The 14,944-nt window shown below is 55.5% G+C and overlaps 1 protein-coding gene across 1 annotated transcript in view; it reads right to left on the minus strand.

Annotated features, from left to right (window-relative positions):
* Nucleotides 1–14,944, minus strand: part of sgsm3 (small G protein signaling modulator 3) — a 151,455-nt gene that overhangs the window by 40,639 nt on the left and 95,872 nt on the right. The window contains 2 exon segments of the mRNA XM_072492116.1: nt 30–171; nt 4,003–4,052. Coding sequence (XP_072348217.1) covers nt 30–171; nt 4,003–4,052 — 192 coding nt within the window.

Here is a 14,944-nt window from a genome sequence, read left to right on the forward strand (position 1 = left end):
CAGGGACAACTTCCATTACCTCTTCATAAAAAGCCAGGGATGGCAAGGACCACCGAGAATTGATGGCTTCTTCAAACCCTGCTCAAATATTGCCTTGAGAGCTGGGCACAGCGATCCCCGGACCAGGTCTGTCACTGCCTCCGTTACCGAATCATCTCCAGCCACAGAGTACTGCAGACAGAGACATAAATCACACAGTCAGCAGCGCAGACAAAGCAAAGGAAACCTTTCAGAGCAGACAGTCCAATATTCTACCCGTGGTGAGACCGGAAAGTGCAGCGTTAGTTTTCACATGGATACTGATGGCAGCACGGTAGCATGGTGGTTAGCACAATTGCTTCACAGCACCAGGGTCCCAGGTTCGATTCCCGGCTTGGGTCACTGTCTGTGCGGGAGTCTGCACGTTCTCCCAGTGTCTGCGTGGGTTTCCTCCGGGTGCTCCGGTTTCCTCCCACAGTCCAAAGATGTGCAGGTTAGGTGGATTGGCCGTGCTAAATTGCCCTTGGTGTTCAAAATTGCTCTTAGTGTTGGGTGGGGTTACTGGGTTATGGGGATCGGGTGGAGGTGTGGGCTTGGGTCGGGGTGCTCTTTCAAAGAGCCGGTGCAGACTTGATGGGCCGAATGGCCTCCTTCTGCATTGTAATTCTATGATTCTGTGTCATGGGCTTTGCCTCAGCACCTTCACTCTCACCATCGCCTACCCTGACATCCTGACCGTCCAAACTATCCAGCACTGAATGAGCAGAAATCACCCCCACCCGACCACCGAACCCCCCCTCCCCCAACCCTATGAAATACTTGGAGGAACCAAAGCCATTGTTTATGGTCCCCACCACAAGCTCTTTCCCGAGCAAACATTTCCCTCACTGTCTCGGATATCTTTCTGACGCTTAACCAGATTGTTCACAACCTTTGAATCATAGAAATTTAGTGGAGGAGGAGGCCATTCGACCATCGAGGTCTGCACCGACCCTTGGAAAGAGCATCCCATCTAAGCCCACACCTCCGCCTTACCCCGTAACCCAGTAACCCCTCCTAACCTTTTTGGACACTTGAGGGCAATTTAGGTTGGCCAATCCACCTAACCTGCACGTCTTTGAACAGGAAACCGGAGCACCCGGAGGAAACCCACGCAGACACGGGGAGAACGTGCAGACTCGGCACAAACAGTGACCCAAGCGGGAATCGAACCTGGGACCCTGGCCCCTGCTCTGCTGCTGAAACCCGGATTTCTGCCTTTGGTACCTCCACATTTGGCTGTTTCAACGCACCCCTGGAGGACTCCATCGTCAGTCCTCCGTGCCGCCCATCTCCCAACACCACGTCCTGCTCACCCAGCACCCCCCTACCCGCTGGCCTATACCAGTGCCCAGTAAAGCACCGCATCGTTCTTAAACTCTCACCCTTGTTTACAAATCCCCCAAATGGCCTCACCGCTGCGATCTCACAGAATCATACAGCGCAGCTGGCCCTTCGGCCCATCGAGTCTGCACCTGACCTGCCTACCCAATCCCATCCACCAGCACATGGCCCATAGCCTCGAATGTTCTGACGCGCCAAGTGCTCATCCAGGTCCTTTTAAAAGGATGTGAGGTAACCCGCCTCTAGCACCCTCCCAGGCCGTGCGTTCCAGACCCTCACCACCCTCTGGGTAAAAAGGTTTTTCCTCAAATCCCCCCTAAACCTCCTGGCCCTCACCTTGAACTTCTGTCTCCCTCGTAACTGACCCTTCAACTCAGGGGAACAGCTGCTCCCTCTCCACCCTGTCCATGTCCCTCATAATCTTGTTCACCTCGATCAGGTCGCCCCTCAGCCTTCTCTGCTCCAGCGAAAACAACCCAAGCCTATCCAACCTCTCTTCATAACTTAAACGTTCCATCCCAGACAACATCCTGGTGAATCTCCTCTGCACCCCCTCCAGTGCAATCACATCCTTCCTATAATGTGGCGACCAGAATTGCACACAGTGGCTCCAGCTGTGACCTCACCAAAGTTCTATTCAACTCCAACGTGACCTCCCTGCTCTCGTAATCTATGCCTCGATTGGTAACGGCAAGTTTCCCATATCCTTTTCACCACCCTGTTAACCTGCCCTCCCGCCTTCAGAGATCTATGGACAAACACTCCATGGTCCTTTGTTCCTCGGAACGTCCCAGTGTCAGGCCGTTCATTCAATACTTCCTCGTCACATTACTCTTTCCAAAGTGTGTCAAGAGTTAAATTCCATCTGCCACTTTTCTGCCCATTTGACCATCCCGTCTATATCTTCCTGTAACCCAAGACCTCCTCCAACTCCCACGATCCTCTGAGGTATCCAAACTCCCAATGTTTGGAGAAAGGGATACGGGGAACAGGAGGGGTAGCACGGTAGCACAGTGGTTAGCACAGTTGCTTCACAGCTCCAGGGTCCCAGGTTCGATTCCCGGCTTGGGTCGTTGTCTGCACGTCCCTCCCCGTGTGTGCGTGGGTTTCCTCCGGGTGCTCCGGTTTCCTCCCACAGTCCAAAGATGTGCAAGTTCGGTGGATTGGCCACGTTAAATTGCCCCTTAGTGTTCAAAAAGTTTAGGAGGGGCTGCTGGGTTACGGGGATAGGGTGGAAGTGTGGGCTTCAGTAGGGTGCTCTTTCCAAGGGCCGGTGCAGACTCGATGGGCCAAATGGCCTCCTTCTACACTGTAAATTCTATGATTATCATATAATTTACGGTGCAGAAGGAGGCCATTCGGCCCATCGAGTCTGCACCGGCTCTTGGAAAGAGCACCCTACCCAAGGTCAACACCTCCACCCTATCCCCATAACCCAGTAACCCCACCCAACACTAAGGGCAATTTTGGACACTAAAGGCAATTTATCATGGCCAATCCACCTAACCTGCACATCTTTGGACTGTGGGAGGAAACTGGAGCATCGGAGGAAACCCACGCAGACACGGGGAGGATGTGCAGACTCCGCACAGACAGTGACCCAAGCCGGAATCGAACCTGGGACCCTGGAGCTGTGAAGCAATTGTGCTATCCACAATGCTACCGTGCTACCCCCTTCCATGTGGATTTGAGACCAGGAAGAGATCAGCCATGACCTGACTGAATGGCGGTGCAGGCTTGAAGGGCTGAATTGCCAACTTCTGCTTCTAATTCCCAAGTAAGAGTCCAAGAGGAAGTGACCACCAGGACTGGTCAGCCTGGTTACAGTGCCACACGGAGCTCAACAGTCTCAGAAAGGCTAGTGGCATTTCCCCAAACCCTGCCTTGCCCTTCTTAAACCAACACAGCTTGCAGCTCCACTCATTCCCCTCTCTCAAGGCAACTGAACACTCACATCCAACTTTGCACCTCCTCACACCCATGACTCTCAGTCACCCACCTTAAACGTTATCCCTTCCACCCCTCCACACACAAGTGATTTCTGACACTCAAATCTCTGCTCTCTCGAACCTTGCAGGAAGTGAAGGCGTCAGAACTCCAGGGAGAGGCAGGCCAGCCTTCCACTGGACTGGTCCGTAATCGGGCAGCGGTTTCTTGACGTTGCTTTCTGCGGCCCGGCTGACATGGAAACCCTCCCCTTCTTACCGCCTGTCATCAGGCCTATCGGGAGGATCTACAGACTGATAAACAACCTGTTTGGCCATGCGGTCAACTCACCTTTCTTGGCTATCAAGTCCTGGAGTGGGACTTAAACCCAGAGGTTCTGCCCCAGGGGTAGGAACGCTAACCCATCACCCCCCCACCCCCCCCCCCCCCCCCCCCCATCCCGGCCTCATTATCAAGGGAGATAATTAATTGCTGGAAAATCAGGAGTACAGCAAATCTAGTGCCTGATTTCCCAATCCATGCCAGGACAAGAGTCTGACGAAATGTCGCCCAATACATGGAGAGGGGTGGACACGAGACACGATTGTGCTCTCGGAGTATTGTGGTCACAGTTATCAGTGCACGCGGGGTTACAAAAACTGGAGTTCTCTCACACTCAACATGCACACATATCGGCGTCTTTGCTGAACTTACCTCTTTACTTCGTTCATCCAGAACCTCCACAAACTTTGCAGGAAACCAGCCTACAGGAGAAGAAAGGGTCAAACATCTGTGGTAAAGAAGCAACAAAACTGCCGGGAAACCGTAGATCCAGATACCGCAAAGCTCCGTGTGCATTTGGAATATTAGCCCGATGAATTATGGAAGCAATTTTGTCGCAACGCAACACCATCTGTGCAGTGACCGGTGTCAGCTGGAATCATAGAATTCCGACAGTGCAGGAGGAGGCCATTCGGCCCATTGAGTCTGCATCGACCCTTTGAAAGAACACCCTCTCTGTCCAGGCTCACTCCCCCGCCCCATCTCCATAACCTAACCTGTACATCCCGGGACACTACGGGGAGTTCAGTGTCGCCAATCCCCCTAACCTGTGCCTCTTTGGACTGTGGGAGGAAACCGGAGCACCCGGAAGAAACCGGGTGCAGAACGTGCAGACTCCACACAGACAGTGACCCAAGCCGGGAATCGAACCTGGGCCCCTGGGTGGTGAGGCAGCAGTGCTAACCACTGTGCCACCGTGGCCACCTGAATTTAGTGATCGGGGTGTGACCAGCAATGTTTACTGAAATGAATAGTTCATTTAAGGCAAACGCACTAATCCTTGCATCCTCACTGTAATCTCGACGACGAGTACAACTTTTAAATTTCCAGTATTGAGATTTGCATCTTGCTCTACAAGGATTGAAAACAGTGGCTTGGCAGCACTCTAGAACGTTAACCCAGTTTCTAGAACGTTAACCCAGTTTCTAGAACGTCAACCCCGTTTGAAGAACGGCAACCCCGTTTCAAGAACGGCAACCCCGTTTCTAGAACGGCAACCCCGTTCCTAGAAAGTTAACCCAGTTACTAGAACGTCAACACCGTTACTAGAACCTCAATACCATTGCTAGAACGTCAACACCGTTACTCGAACGTCAACACCGTTACTCGAATGTCAACACCGTTACTCGCACGTCAACCCCATTTCCAGAACGTCAACCCAGCTTCTAGAACGCCAACCCCGCTTCCTGACTGCCACCCGTTTCTAGAACTTCTACCCTGTTTCTAGAATGTCTACCCTGCTTTTAGAATGTCTATCTCGTTTCTAGAACGTCAACCGAGTTTCTAGAACGTCAACCGAGTTTCTAGAACGTCAACCCCGTTTCTAGCATGCCTACCCCGCCTCCAGAACGTCACCCCCCGTTTCTAGAACGTCAACCCCGTTTCTAGAACATTAACCTTGTTTCTAGAACGTTAACCCCGTTTCTGTCTCTACCGGTGCTGCCTGAGCTGCTGAGTATTTCTGGCAGCTCCTGCATCAATAATTTCAGGAATATGCAGCAACAGAACATGAAAATGTTCAACAAGCTTAGCTTTTTGAGAAATATGCAAATCATCTGCTGACATGTGGCAACATCTCATTATATCTGAGTGTTCGGTATTGTCCATTTGATTAAAAGCTGGAGAATGCTCTGCTTAGCTTCGCACTTTTACAAATTGATTCAAGAGAAATGAGCAGATTTCAATATTTACAAGATGTGCTTTTCTAATGAGTCAGCAAAATGAGTTGAATCTGTACGGAGCGATCCTGCGCTGAGCAATGACATTGCTGGCAGGATATGGACAGAACTGCACAAACTGGGGGGGGCGGGGGGGGTAGGGGGAGGAGACAGGCAGGGCCCGGGGGCGATGGGGGAGAGACGCAAACACAAGCTCGCAAAATGGCGTTGAGGGAGGCGGAGAGAGGGGGAAGCGAGGGAGGCCGAGAGAGGGGGGAAGCGAGGGAGGCGGAGAGAGGGGGAGCGAGGGAGGCAGGGAGAGGGGGGAGCGAGGGAGGCAGGGAGAGGGGGGAGCGAGGGAGGCAGGGAGAGGGGGAGCGAGGGAGGCAGGGAGAGGGGGAGCGAGGGAGGCGGAGAGAGGGAGAGGGGGAGGGAGGGGAGAGGGGGAGGGAGGGAGAGGGGGAGGGAGGGAGGCGGAGAGAGGGGGAGGGAGGGAGGCGGAGAGAGGGGGAGGGAGGGAGACGGAGAGAGGGGGAGGGAGGGAGGCGGAGAGAGGGGGAGGGAGGGAGGCGGAGAGAGGGGGAGGGAGGGAGGCGGAGAGAGGGGGAGCGAGGGAGGCTGAGAGAGGGGGAGCGAGGGAGGCCGAGAGAGGGAGGCGGAGAGAGGGGGAAGCGGAGGGAGGCGGAGAGAGGGGGAGGGAGGGAGGCGGAGAGAGGGGGAGCGAGGGAGAGGGGGAGGGAGGGAGGCGGAGAGAGGGGGAGGGAGGGGGAGGGAGGGAGGCTGAGAGAGGGGGAGGGAGGGAGGCTGAGAGAGGGGGTAGGGAGGGAGGCCGAGAGAGGGAGGCCGAGAGAGGGGGAGCAAGGGAAGCGGAGAGAGGGGGAGCGAGGGAGGCGGAGAGGAGGGGGAGCGAGGAGGAGGAGAGGGGGGAGCGAGGGAGGAGGAGAGAGGGGGAGCGAGGGAGGAGGAGAGAGGGGAGCGAGGGAGGAGGAGAGAGGGGGAGCGAGGGAGGAGGCGAGAGGGGGAGCGAGGGAGGAGGCGAGAGGGGGGAGCGAGGGAGGCCGAGGGAGGGCGGAGCGAGGGAGGCGGAGGGAGGGGGTGCGAGAGAGGCGGAGAGAGGGGGAGCGAGGGAGGCGGAGAGAGGGGGAGCGAGGGAGGCGGAGAGAGGGGGGAGCGAGGGAGGCGGAGAGAGGGGGAGCGAGGGAGGCGGAGAGAGGGGGAGCGAGGGAGGCCGAGAGAGGGGGGTGCGAGGGAGGGGCGGAGAGAGGGGGAGCGAGGGAGGCGGAGGCCGAGAGAGGGGGAAGCGAGGGAGGCCGAGAGAGGGGGGAGACAGAGAGGGGAGACAGAGGGAGGGGGACAGAGGGAGGGGGACAGAGGGAGGGGGACAGAGGGAGGGGGACAGAGGGAGGGGGGACAGAGGGAGGGGGACAGAGGGAGGGGGACAGAGGGAGGGGGACAGAGGGAGGGGGACAGAGGGAGGGGGACAGAGGGAGGGGGACAGAGGGAGGGGGACAGAGGGAGGGGGACAGAGGGAGGGGGACAGAGGGAGGGGGACAGAGGGAGGGGGACAGAGGGAGGGGGACAGAGGGAGGGGGACAGAGGGAGGGGGACAGAGGGAGGGGGACAGAGGGAGGGGGACAGAGGGAGGGGGACAGAGGGAGGGGGACAGAGGGAGGGGGACAGAGGGAGGGGGACAGAGGGAGGGGGACAGAGGGAGGGGGACAGAGGGAGGGGGACAGAGGGAGGGGGACAGAGGGAGGGGGACAGAGGGAGGGGGACAGAGGGAGGGGGACAGAGGGAGGGGGACAGAGGGAGGGGGACAGAGGGAGGGGGACAGAGGGAGGGAGACAGAGGGAGGGAGACAGAGGGAGGGAGACAGAGGGAGGGAGACAGAGGGAGGGAGACAGAGGGAGGGAGACAGAGGGAGGGAGACAGAGGGAGGGAGACAGAGGGAGGGAGACAGAGGGAGGGAGACAGAGGGAGGGAGACAGAGGGAGGGAGACAGAGGGAGGGAGACAGAGGGAGGGAGACAGAGGGAGGGAGACAGAGGGAGGGAGACAGAGGGAGGGAGACAGAGGGAGGGAGACAGAGGGAGGGAGACAGAGGGAGGGAGACAGAGGGAGGGAGACAGAGGGAGGGAGACAGAGGGAGGGAGACAGAGGGAGGGAGACAGAGGGAGGGAGACAGAGGGAGGGAGACAGAGGGAGGGAGACAGAGGGAGGGAGACAGAGGGAGGGAGACAGAGGGAGGGAGACAGAGGGAGGGAGACAGAGGGAGGGAGACAGAGGGAGGGAGACAGAGGGAGGGAGACAGAGGGAGGGAGACAGAGGGAGGGAGACAGAGGGAGGGAGACAGAGGGAGGGAGACAGAGGGAGGGAGACAGAGGGAGGGAGACAGAGGGAGGGAGACAGAGGGAGGGAGACAGAGGGAGGGAGACAGAGGGAGGGAGACAGAGGGAGGGAGACAGAGGGAGGGAGACAGAGGGAGGGAGACAGAGGGAGGGAGACAGAGGGAGGGAGACAGAGGGAGGGAGACAGAGGGAGGGAGACAGAGGGAGGGAGACAGAGGGAGGGAGACAGAGGGAGGGAGACAGAGGGAGGGAGACAGAGGGAGGGAGACAGAGGGAGGGAGACAGAGGGAGGGAGACAGAGGGAGGGAGACAGAGGGAGGGAGACAGAGGGAGGGAGACAGAGGGAGGGAGACAGAGGGAGGGAGACAGAGGGAGGGAGACAGAGGGAGGGAGACAGAGGGAGGGAGACAGAGGGAGGGAGACAGAGGGAGGGAGACAGAGGGAGGGAGACAGAGGGAGGGAGACAGAGGGAGGGAGACAGAGGGAGGGAGACAGAGGGAGGGAGACAGAGGGAGGGAGACAGAGGGAGGGAGACAGAGGGAGGGAGACAGAGGGAGGGAGACAGAGGGAGGGAGACAGAGGGAGGGAGACAGAGGGAGGGAGAGAGGAGAGAGGGAGGGAGACAGAGAGAGGGAGGGAGACAGAGAGAGGGAGTGAGACAGAGAGAGGGAGTGAGGAGAGAGAGGGATAGGGAGAGAGGAGAGAGGGACAGAACACCTGACAATGACATGGAAGGACGTCCGGGTGCGGCGATGACCAGCTAAGTCGCACGTTTCGGCAGCTCCCGGTGGAACGGACTTTTGGGCTCTTAATAGGAGCCCCAACGGCAATTTTAACGGCTAAAAACACTGTGCGGTAAACCAGAAGGGAATCCCCCCTGGATACGGATGGAAAAAGGAGAGGAAAGCGGCCGGATTGCGGTGGATCCTCTAGAGCAGCGGCAAGGAAGGCAAGCAAAAACCAAGATGGCGTCGGAAGGTGGCCGTTTAGTATGGGGCCCTGACCAACACGAGTTCCTGCGGCGCTGTGTGGAAGAACTAAAAAAGGAGATGAAGAAGGAGCTGTTGGCCCCGATATTACAGGCGATTGAAGGGCTAAAGGAGGAGCAAAAGACCCAGGAACAGGAGCTTCGGGTCATGAAGGCAAAGGCCGCTGAAAATGAAGACGAAATACAGGGCCTGGTGGTGAAGACAGAGATGCACGAGGCACAACACAAAAGGTGTATGGAAAGGCTGGAGGTGCTGGAGAATAATGCGAGGAGGAAGAATTTAAGGATTCTTGGTCTTCCCGAAGGCGCAGAAGGGGCGGACGTCGGGGCATATGTGAGCACGATACTTCACTCGTTAATGGGATCGGAGGCCCCGACGGACCCGTTGGAGGTGGAGGGAGTTTATCGAGTTATGGCGCGAAGACCGAGGGCTGGAGAAATACCTCGAGCTATAGTGGTGAGATTTCTCCGCTATAATGAGAGAGAGATGGTCCTCAGATGGGCGAAGAAAACTCGGAGCAGTAGGTGGGAGAACGCGGTGATCCGCGTATATCAAGATTGGAGTGCGGAGGTGACGAGAAGGAGGGCAAGTTTTAATCGGGCTAAGGTGGTGCTTCACAAAAGGAAGGTCAAATTCGGAATGTTGCAGCCGGCAAGATTGTGGGTCACACACCAAGGGAAGCACCACTACTTTGAGACGGCAGAAGAGGCGTGGACATTTATTGTGGACGAGAAGCTGGAATAGGCGGGCAAGAAAAAGAACGTTTGGGACAAAGTGGTGGGATGATTACGTGGGGTGAAGGGGGGGAAAAAGGGGGAGGGGATGATTTTTCAAGTTGTTAATCTTGCGACCCTGTAACTTTTCTCTCTTCCCCATGTTGTGGGGGGGGGGGGGGGAGAGGGAGGATGAGGAAATGTGGGCGCCGGTCATTAGGGGCGGGGCCAAGTGGGAAACGCGGGCTTTGTTCCCGCGCTATGGTAATCATGGCGGGAACAGGGAAGCAGGAAGGAGGGGGCCTCGCACAGTGGGGGCAGAGGTCACGGGGGGAAGCCGAGGTCAGCCAGAGTTTGCTGGCTTCTGGGAGTAACATGGGGGGTGCAACTACGCTACAAAAGGATCTAGCGGGGGGGGGGGGGGGGTGAACTGGGTTGCTGTTGCTGGGGAGAAGTGGGAGCTGGTACAGGGTGTGGGGTGGTCGAGGCGGGAGGGCGGCGTCGGGGGGATATACGAGTATGTGGGAACCGGGTGAGGAGCTAGATTAAAAAAGGGGATGGCTAGTCGACAAGGCGGGGGGGGGGTAAAAGAGCCCCCCAACCCGGCTGATCACGTGGAATGTGAGAGGGCTGAACGGGCCATTTAAAAGGGCACAGGTACTCGCACACCTAAAGAAATTAAAGGCAGATGTGGTTATGTTGCAGGAGACGCATTTGAAACTGATAGACCAGGTCAGACTACGTAAAGGATGGGTGGGACAGGTGTTTCATTCAGGTTTAGATGCAAAGAACAGGGGGGTGGCTATATTAGTGGGGAAACGGGTACTGTTTGAGGCAAAGACCATAGTGGCGGATAGCGGGGATAGATACGTGATGGTGAGTGGCAGATTGCAAGGGGAGGCGGTGGTTCTAGCGAACGTATATGCCCCGAACTGGGATGGTGCAAATTTTATGAGGCGTATGTTGGGACGTATCCCGGACCTAGAGGCGGGAAAGTTGGTAATGGGGGGAGACTTCAATACGGTGCTGGACCCAGGGCTGGACAGATCGAGGTCCAGGACCGGGAGGAGGCCGGCTGCAGCTAGAGTGCTCAAGGACGTCATGGAGCAGATGGGAGGAGTAGACCCCTGGAGATTTAGCAGGCCTAGGAGTAAGGAGTTCTCGTTTTTCTCCTATGTTCATAAAGTATATTCACGGATAGACTTTTTTGTTTTGGGAAGGGCATTGATCCCGAAGGTGACAGGGACGGAGTACACGGCCATAGCTATCTCGGACCACGCTCCACATTGGGTGGACCTGGAGATAGGAGAGGAAAAAGAACAGCACCCACCCTGGAGAATGGACATGGGATTATTGGCGGATGAGGGGGTATGTTTAAGGGTGAGGGGGTGTATTGAAAGGTACTTGGAGCTTAATGACAATGGGGAGGTTCAGGTGGGAGTGGTCTGGGAGGTGTTGAAGGCAGTGGTTAGAGGGGAGCTGATATCTATTAGGGCACATAAAGGAAAGCAGGAGGGTAGGGAAAGGGAGCGGTTGCTGAAAGAACTTGAGGGTGGACAGACAATATGCGGAGGCACCGGAGGAGGGACTGTACAGGGAAAGACAAAGGCTACATGTAGAATTTGACTTGTTGACTACGGGTAATGCAGAGGCACAATGGAGGAGGGCACAGGGTGTACAGTACGAATATGGAGAGAAGGCGAGCCGGTTGCTGGCCCACCAACTGAGGAAGAGGGGAGCAGCGAGGGAGATAGGCGGGGGTGAGAGATGAGGAGGGAGAGATGGAGCGGGGAGCGGAGAGAGTGAATGGGATGTTCAAGGCATTCTACGAAAGATTATATAAAGCTCAGCCCCCGGAAGGGAAGGAGAGAATGATGTGCTTTCTGGATCAGCTGGAATTCCCTAAGGTGGAGGAGCAGGAGAGGGCGGGACTGGGAGCACAGATTGAGATGGAGGAGGTAGTGAAAGGGATTGGGAGCATGCAGGCGGGGAAGGCCCCGGGACCAGACGGATTCCCGGTGGAATTTTATAGGAAGTATATGGACTTGCTGGCCCCGCTTTTGACGAGAACCTTTAATGAGGCTAGGGAAAGGGGGCAGCTGCCCCCGACTATGTCAGAGGCAACGATATCGCTCCTCTTAAAGAAGGAAAAAGACCCGCTGCAATGCGGGTCCTATAGGCCCATTTCCCTTTTAAACGTGGATGCTAAGATTCTGGCCAAGGTGATGGCGACGAGGATAGAGGACTGTGTCCCGGGGGTGGTCCATGAGGACCAAACCGGGTTTGTGAAGGGGAGACAGCTGAACACGAACATACGGAGGTTGCTCGGGGTAATGATGATGCCCCCGCCAGAGGGGGAAGCGGAGATAGTGGTGGCGATGGATGCCGAGAAAGCATTCGACAGAGTGGAGTGGGATTATCTGTGGGAGGTGCTGAGGAGATTTGGCTTTGGAGATGGGTATATCGGATGGGTACAGTTGCTGTATAGGGCCCCGATGGCGAGTGTGGTCACAAATGGACGGAGGTCTGATTATTTCCGGCTTCACAGAGGGACGAGGCAGGGGTGTCCCCTGTCTCCGTTATTGTTTGCATTGGCGATTGAGCCCCTGGCCATAGCACTGAGGGGTTCCAGGAAGTGGAGGGGAGTGTTTAGGGGAGGAGAAGAACACCGGGTATCTTTGTATGCGGATGATTTGTTGTTGTATGTTGTGGACCCGGTGGAGGGGATGCCAGAGATAATGCGGATACTTGGTGAGTTTGGGGATTTTTCGGGGTACAAATTGAACATGGGGAAAAGTGAGTTGTTTGTGGTGCATCCGGGGGAGCAGAGCAGGGAAATAGAGGATTTACCGCTGAGGAAGGTAACAAGAGACTTCCGGTACTTAGGGATTCAGATAGCCAAGAATTGGGGAACCTTACACCGGCTTAATTTAACACGATTGGTGGAACAGATGGAGGAGGATTTCAAGAGATGGGACATGGTGTCCCTGTCACTGGCAGGTAGGGTGCAGGCGGTTAAAATGGTGGTTCTCCCGAGATTCCTCTTTGTGTTTCAGTGCCTCCCGGTGATGGTCACGAAGGCTTTTTTTAAGAGAATTGAGAAAGGTATTATGAGTTTTGTGTGGGCCGGGAAGACCCCGAGAGTGAGGAGGGGGTTCTTGCAGCGTAGTAGAGATAGGGGGGGGGGGCTGGCACTACCGAGCCTAAACGATTATTACTGGGCCGCCAATATCTCAATGGTGTGTAAGTGGATGGGAGAAGGGGAGGGAGCGGCGTGGAAGAGATTGGAGAGAGCGTCCTGCAAGGGGACCAGCCTACAAGCTATGGTGACGGCAACGTTGCCGTTCTCACCGAAGAAATATACTACAAGCCCGGTGGTGGTGGCAACACTAAAAATTTGGGGGCAGTGGAGACGGCATAGGGGAAGGACGGGAGCCTCGGTGCAGTCCCCGACAAGAAATAACCATAGGTTTGTTCCGGGGAGAATGGGTGGAGGATTGGAGCATGGCAAAGAGCTGGGGTAGTACAACTGAGAGATCTGTTCCTGGATGGGACGTTTGCAAGTATGGGAGCGCTGATGGAAAAGTATGGGTTGCCCCAAGGGAATGCGTTTAGGTATATGCAACTGAGGGCATTTGTGAGGCAACAGGTGAGGGAATTCCCGCAGCTTCTGACGCAGGAGGTGCAAGATAGAGTGATCTCAGAGACATGGGTGGGGGATGGTAGGGTGTCAGATATATATAGGGAAATGAGGGACGAGGGGGAGATCATGATAGATGAGCTGAAAGGGAAATGGGAGGAAGAGTTGGGGGAAGAGATCGAAGAGGGGCTATGGGCTGATGCCCTACGTAGGGTAAACTCGTCGTCCTCGTGTGCCAGGCTAAGCTTGATACAATTTAAGGTTTTACACAGGGCGCATATGACTGGAGCACCGCTCAGTAAATTTTTCGGGGTAGAGGACGGGTGTGGGAGATGCTCGAGAAGCCCAGCGAATCACACACACATGTTCTGGTCATGTCCGGCATTACAGGGGCTCTGGGTGGGGGTGGCGAAGGTGCTTTTGAAGGTGGTGGGGGTCCGGGTCGAGCCAAGCTGGGGGTTGGCTATATTCGCAGAAGAGCCGGGAGTACAGGAGGCGAGAGAGGCTGATGTTTTGGCCTTTGCGTCCCTAGTAGCCCGGCGCAGGATATTGCTTATGTGGAAGGAAGCCGAACCCCCGGGCGTGGAGACTTGGATAAAGGACATGGCAGGGTTTATAAATCTAGAACGGATCAAGTTCGTATTAAGGGGTTCGGCTCAGGGGTTCACCAGGCGGTGGCAACCGTTCGTCAACTACCTCACAGAACGATAGAGGGAATGGAAAAGAAAGAAGGCAACAGCAGCAACCCAGGGGTGAGGGGGGAGGGGGAGGAATCGGACGGACTCTCAGGGATGTCATTGTATATGTATAGACATTTGTTTTAGGTAATGTATATTGGACTGTTAGATTGTACTTTTGGAGAGTAACTATTTTTGATAAGGCAGTTGCCATTTAGTTTTTGTTTATATATTATTTATTTATTTGTTTAAAACTGGCCACTGTTATTTATATTGTTTTATTGTTGTTAAAAAGAAAAACTGTGTACTGTTATGTTTGGCCAAAAAATCTTGAATAAAATACATTAAAAAAAAAAGACAATGAGATGGAAGGAAAGTGTTGAAAACTAAATGAGACCAAATATCATACTTTATCTGGAAAGAGCATCTGTGAACAACATTGTGAGATGGTGTGTGTCTTCAGTCTGTGTGTTTATGCTGACTCGGTGCACGGTGCTGCCATCTGCTGGTGATTTGAGCAGTGTACAACCCAGCAGCAATTTCCACCCAGCTTAGCGATCCCCATTGCTATGGTGGCTTCAATTAGATCAGTGGTGGGCATCGTGCGCCCTGGATGGCACATGCGGCCCATCTGGGTTCTGAGTGCGGCCCATGACACATTTTGTTGACCGCGCGCAGGGCCCCCACATTCTGCTGATTTCCGTCTGTGTAGTTGTTTTTCCCTACCGAAATGGTTGAAGTGATTCGCACGTAAAGCGAGGGCGAGTGAAGTGAGGAGCATGCTGATTGCTCACAACATTGACTGTGAGAGCCGTGCGCTCCCTCTGTGTCCAAAGTGTAAATGCACGGTAGCACAGTGGTTAGCACTGTTGCTTCACAGCGCCGGGGACCCGAGTTCGATTCCCGGCTTGGGTCACTGTCTGTGCGGAGTCTGCGCGTTCTCCCGTGTCTGCGTGGGTTTCCTCCGGGTGCTCTGGTTTCCTCCCACAAGTCCTGAAAGACGTGCTTGTAGGTGAATTGGACATTCTGAATTCTCCCTCAGTGTACCCGAACAGGCGCCGGAATGTGGCG

This window comes from Scyliorhinus torazame, chromosome 29 (assembly GCF_047496885.1).
Source record: "Scyliorhinus torazame isolate Kashiwa2021f chromosome 29, sScyTor2.1, whole genome shotgun sequence".
NCBI lineage: Eukaryota > Metazoa > Chordata > Chondrichthyes > Carcharhiniformes > Scyliorhinidae > Scyliorhinus > Scyliorhinus torazame.